The sequence below is a fragment of the Leptinotarsa decemlineata genome, unplaced genomic scaffold (genome assembly GCF_025532065.1).
Source record: "Leptinotarsa decemlineata unplaced genomic scaffold, Ldec_3_MD MMD2_tig00003308_RagTag_RagTag, whole genome shotgun sequence".
Classification (NCBI taxonomy): Eukaryota; Metazoa; Arthropoda; class Insecta; order Coleoptera; family Chrysomelidae; genus Leptinotarsa; species Leptinotarsa decemlineata.
The window spans coordinates 2,295,056-2,301,261 of NW_027412586.1; the positions used below are offsets into that span (position 1 = coordinate 2,295,056).

The window sequence follows — 6,206 nt, forward strand, 5'->3', positions numbered from 1 at the left end:
TTTGAATGATAAAAAGAAATATATCGTTCATTATAGGAATTTGAAACAAGCGGTCCGTAATGGTTTGATGGTGATGAAAACTCATAGAATTCTCAGATTCAATCAGTCACCGTGGCTGAAAAAATATATCGATTTAAATACAAATTTGAGAAATAAGGCTACCAATAAGTTTGAGAAGGGTTACTTCAAATTGAATATAAATTCCATATTTGGCAAAACGATGGAAAATGTAAACAATAGAAGAGACATTCGAATTGTCACACATTGGGAATCCATAAGAAGAGGTATGGGTGCCAATGCTTTGATAGCTCGTCCCAATTTCAAAACATTATCTATATTTTCGGAAGACTTTGTCGTCATACATATGAATAAAGTTAAGGTTTGTTATAATAAACCATTGTATTTGGGGTTCAGTATATTGGATATGTCGAAAACAGTCATTTATGATTTTTTCTATGATGTCATCAAAAAACATTACGGACCACAAGCTTCTCTTCTCTATACCGATACGGATTCTTTGATACTGAAAATAATGACGGATAATTTTTATAATTTTATGATTGCAAATGTTGACAAATTTGACACTTCTAACTAAAGGTTGGGTAATAAATTCAATGTGCCAGTTAGCAAATCGGTGATTGGAAATATGAAGGATGAACTTCCGAGTGATCCCATCATCAGTTTCCATGGCACCGGTGCGAAAGCATATCATGTACAAAGTGTGTCTGATGAAATAAAGAAAGCAAAAGGTATTAAAAAATCCGTTATAAAAAATCAAATTTCAATTGAAGATTACATTAGGATTGTTGAAACAGGCGGTATAATATTTAGAAAGATGAATGTATTCAGGAGTGATTTACATGATATTTACACGTTGATGTGCAATAAAGTCGCGCTATCACATAATGATGATAAGCGATTCATCATTCCGAATACCACCAAGACATTACCTTGGGGCCACAACGATATTGAATTCTATCAGACAAGTTCCGAACAAAATTTAAGAATTCTTTTGAATGTACTGAAAGATGAAAACAGTATAAGTGACAAGAAATTAAATTTACTCATTGCCTTATTGGAAGAGCAATCGAGTAATTGAATTTTTTCACTCATTACCTGGTTTGTTCAACAAATTGTAAAATTCATACTTGTCGAATATTTCAAACGAATTATCCTACCCCACTTCCACCCCCACTCCCATTCCCACCCGAAGTGGTAGGGAGCATACGGCTATAAAACATGAGGAGGAGGCCACAGTTCATCATTCGATTGCAGTCTTCCTTCGAAAGAAGCAGCCAACCTGAGATACCTGCCAGCCAACTTAGTTGAAAATTCCAAGCAGCTTGATGTAAGTACACACTTCCATACTATTTATATTATATTGTCTAATATTTTCATTTTCTCTTTCTAGAATCATGTCTTTTCTGAGGAATGCTCTGATGACCCCGATTACCACTCTCAGTGAGAGACAGTTGGAGGATGTAGAGCGGAGGAGGGTGGTTGTCCTACAGGACATCATGGTACAACCACCAGCTGCAACACCAGCTGCAGCTCCCATTCCACCACCGGGGATGACTTCCACCCAGGAAGTGGCGGCTCCCATTCCACCACCGGGGATGACTTCCACCCAGGAAGTGGCGGCTCCTGACTTGAAGTTCTTTTTCGAGGACTTCAAACCAACCCCCGAGGAGAAGGAGATTGACCCCCCACCAACTTTGTCGACATTCAGTGGACCAACTTCTTCGTCAGCACCCCAAATTGAAGATTTACTGAATGTCTACAACCCGGACCTGGACGAGTCTCTGGCGGATTTATCGCATCTTCAAAGCTTCTTATCGCCCATCGAACCATTATCCCCCATCGATTCAGGGGATGAGTTCGAGAAACCGGTGAAGAGGGCCAAGAAGATGAAGAAGTCCGCACCTGTGAAGAAGTCCGCACCTGTGAAGGCATCCAAAGCCAAAGGTGGGAGGGGTGGTAAGTTGAGTGCTTTTCGCAAAAAGTGTGAAAAGAACTCACCTTACGGTGGTTGGCCTACAGCACCCCTTCCAGTGATGGAGGTGCAGAACTTGGTGGAAGTCGTCGCCCAGGTCCATCGGGATGCGTCACCCCCTCCAGTCACCCCCCAGGTCCATCGGAATGCGTCACCCCCTCCAGTCACCCCCCAGGTACGTGTTGAGCATTCCGAACAAGAGGTTGGCCCGGAAAATGTCCTTTCACAGACTGTGGTAGAGGGTAATAAACTCAAAGAGTCTATTACCTATGCACAGTCTGTGAAAAAGAGATATTTGAGGGAAAAGAAGGTTGTGGATGGTTCTGATTCCAGAAAAAGGGCCTTGATGGCGGATATTTCCACCATCGAGGCCCAGAAACTGGAATTAGAGAAGCGACTCTCTATGCTTAGGGCGAAACTTCAAGAAGAAGATTCGCAACAAGGAAAGAGTTTGGCTTACATCCAAGAATATGGACCTCTTGTTCAGGAATGGGATGCCATGTGCCAGGGGTTCCTTAATACCTAACCCCTTTTGTAAATATATTTTTGTTTAGTTTAAGTTAGATGTATGTTTAGAATAAAAAAAATTGTAATTTTAGGAATATAATGAAAACTTGCATGTTAATTTTAAGGTTATGAATGTTATGAATGAAAAAATAAAATAAGGAATATTGGAGTGCATATCTATTTTGGTTGCTGCACACAAAATACTGCGTGGTTGGGGCAGTATTTATTCCTTCATTCTAGTCATTTTCTAGTCACATGTAGTATATAGAATAAAATTAGTTAAATAGAATAATTGTATAGAATTTCCATCATTTGAAAGTGTGTGAATTGTAAAATAGTTATTTTTTCTAGAGAATAAATAAAAGTGATTCTAGTAATGCTCTGAGTATAATTCCAAAACTTTTGACACTTCTCTCATCATTACTTCTCTCAATATTATTCAAACAAATTTCATTTATGTGAATGTGTAAAAATGAAATCATGAATCTAATGAATATTATATTGGATTTATTCCCCAATTCTCACATCAATACTTGAATAAATAACCTAGTGGGTCTTTATTTTTCACATATTCCCCCTCCCTTACTCTACCCCACTTTCTTCAAATCATATAAATAAGATTGTATTCTCAATATTCTTCAACTTGTTCGTTCATCATGAATCAAGCAACACCAATTATTCGGGAAGCTGATTCCACCAGTGAACCTCATTTTGCCCCACCAGAGAATTGGTCCTATGGTGACATTCAAGTTGCTGTAGTTGATTCAACATCTCCCGATGATGAATTCGATGGGTATTCAGATACAACAATAGAGCTGAATGAAGAACAAGATGTAACCTCAGACGAAGATGAATTTGAACATGATGAATTTGCCAGCCCAGAACTTGTGGATCAACTGTGGCTCGAAGATCATCAAATCGCTCCACCAAATATCATCGTGGTGGTTGATTCTCCCGAACCTGACATCATCATTATAGATGATGATGATGATGATCAGGTAGGTTAGGTTAGGTTTTCCTCGGAGTGCACATAGTACCTGGTTGGTGCACACGGAATGCTGCGTGGATGGGGCAGCATTCAACCTAACCACTCTATTTGGTAGTAGTGAAAAAAATAGGGCTATATCGGTACACCCTTGCGGTGAAACGTTAGTTGTTTCGCTATAAAATGAACTAATTAGAAAATGGAAACAGTTAATCATTATCTTTGAATATCTTTGGAACATTATTTCAATAATGTTGATAAAAATTCGTATCATAAAGAAATTTCAAGCAATGTATATTCGGATAAGTAACGAAGGGAAAGGTTGTATAGGCGATCGCGAAGCGATCGCTCAGCAGGCCGCTTCGCGGCCTGGGGCGCTCAACATCCGCCACTTGCATCCGGGGCGCGTTTTTTGCGACCCCCACCTCCCCCCCACTCCGCCTCCCACTATACCCCCTCCTGTGCAAGAGTATAAATGTAGGAGTTCCTCAATGTAATCTTCAGTTGAGTAGCTATCGTCAGCATGTCAACATACCAGGAAGCCGATTCCACGACCGGACCCCAGGCGGAAGAACCTACAGCGCCACTCCCGGATCTTCAGTTGGAGGATTCCGATATGGAGAATCCAGATATGGAGGCCGATTCAACCACCACGCCTCATCACCCTTCCACATCTTCGGTCCAGGTACTGCATGTGACCAGTACCGAAGACCACTCCGAAGACTCTTGCAGCTCGGATGATGATGATGACGATCTCTGGGACGACGACGCATTTGCGGAGGAAATGGCGTTTTCTGAGGGTTCGGTGATGTGGCAGTACTTCCCCCGACCCGATGACAGCGACGACGACGACGACTTGTAATCCTTTCCTTTTTTTTCCCTATTTTTTTCCCTATTTCACCCATCCTTTATCCTTCCTCGGAGTACACATTTTGTTTGGTTGGTGTACACGAGACACTGCGTGGTTGGGGCAGTGTCTACCTCCCTCTCTCCTTTCCACCTTTGAAATAAATATTCTGAATTACAATACCAATTACTCTTATTGACTACTCTGAATAAACACCCCTCGAATTTGAAATATTGTCTTATGAAAATTATATTTCCAAATCTTGACATGAATTCTGCAATTGTTCAGATAAGAGAGAGCTAGTATGTTATCAAACAGATTCAAATCCACTCGGACGCTTAAACAATCATTTTTCAATGTGATTTATTTTACAAAGATAAGATATTCAGAGAACTTACATATTCTATAACACATTTGTGCATACCTCATATGTATATGGATGTACATTTTAGAGGTATATCCATATATTACAAACTACTCTTCGTATGATTATGTGACACTCAAAATATTCTATTTCTTTGACTGAGTGATCAATCTTATTATTAGATATCTACACTTTGTTTGTAGCTCTGAAAAGAGCTGTATTTTTGTTGACCCGAAAGTCCACGGTAACTGCTCCGCAGATGGGGTGTTGTTGCAATCTCATTATGAGATATCTACTCTTTGTTTAAATAATGTAGCCCTGAAAAGGGCTGTTTTTTTTTGTTGACCCGAAGGTCCACGGTTACATCTCCAGAGGTGGGGTGTTGTTACATATGATACAGACGGCTATTCTCCTAAAGTTGGTCAAAGGCCTATCACATGCTTTACACCATGTTTGCCCCATCTCCATGAAGCGGGCGGTGTAATGAATGTCGACGTGCTCATAATACCCTCCATTGTTATTCCGCACAGAATAAAAGCGGAAGCAACACCAACACAACTTCTCTATTTCACCGTCAATCGTTTTGATCCTGACATGGCTATCCGTTACACAATACAAATCTAACGGATCATCCAATGTCTCAGTGATATTCAACCACTCAACATTGCCAATAACTACTCCGCTGTCGTCAGTCTCGTGAGTCGAATCTGTTGCGATACCTTCATCTTCTTCTTCAACAAGACCTTCTTCATCATCATCAATGTCTAAATCCCCAACACCTTGCTCAATTGCCTCATCGTCTTCGATATTTAAGCCACCTTCTGCACCTTGCTCATTCACCTCATACTGCATATCTCCACCATCATTTTCTTCGTCAACACCCACTATCTGTCCAACGTCTTCAAACTCTTCCACCAGCTCATGGTTATTAATATCTCTCTGAGATAATAATGCTAACACAGCAGCTCTCTGGGCAGACATATTAATGTATTCTTGTGGTGATACTTGAATACTGACTGAAGTTTACAATCACTCACCGATTTTTATATGATTTTTGACAGTGATGGTGGTAGCTCCCTCCACTCTACCCCACTCTTCACGGTACCTGTTTATAAGAGGGAAACATGGGAGCGTGAGAGTGTAGTTAAATTCATCGATTGAATATTTGTACATCTATCAGTGAATATGTCTTTCCCTAAAGAGTGGGATACAAAACCGACAATACGCGGCTTTCCAATCAAAATTGGCAAACATATAGTGTGTTACAACTGCCATGGGTATTGGCCTGAAACATATATCAACCCATGTACCGGCCTGTGTCGTAGATGTGTTGTGGCAAGGAATCCAGACCCACTTCGGAAGAGGATAAATGGTTCAACTCTAGAAGTAAGTGACTACCGCCAGCAGTGCAGAGAATGTTCGAAAGAGATTATGTGTAATAATATGGGCATTTCAAGGAATATATGCATAAATTGTGTAGCGACTTGCGATACATTAGTCCAGCGATGTC

General features: G+C 40.5%; 1 protein-coding gene across 1 annotated transcript; it reads left to right on the forward strand.

Moving 5' to 3' along the window:
* The first annotated feature begins 681 nt into the window (after window positions 1-681).
* Window positions 682-2,664, forward strand: LOC141483329 (uncharacterized). The gene is made up of 2 exons (XM_074177839.1): window positions 682-1,348; window positions 1,412-2,664. The coding sequence occupies exon 2, from the start codon at window positions 1,416-1,418 to the stop codon at window positions 2,517-2,519; it is 1,104 nt and encodes a 367-aa protein (XP_074033940.1). The 5' UTR covers window positions 682-1,348; window positions 1,412-1,415; the 3' UTR covers window positions 2,520-2,664.
* Window positions 2,665-6,206: the final 3,542 nt, after the last annotated feature.

Excerpts from the sequence above, each read along its gene's own strand:
- LOC141483329 (XM_074177839.1), top strand. The coding sequence starts at position 1,416 with ATGTCTTTTCTGAGGAATGCTCTGATGACCCCGATTACCACTCTCAGT.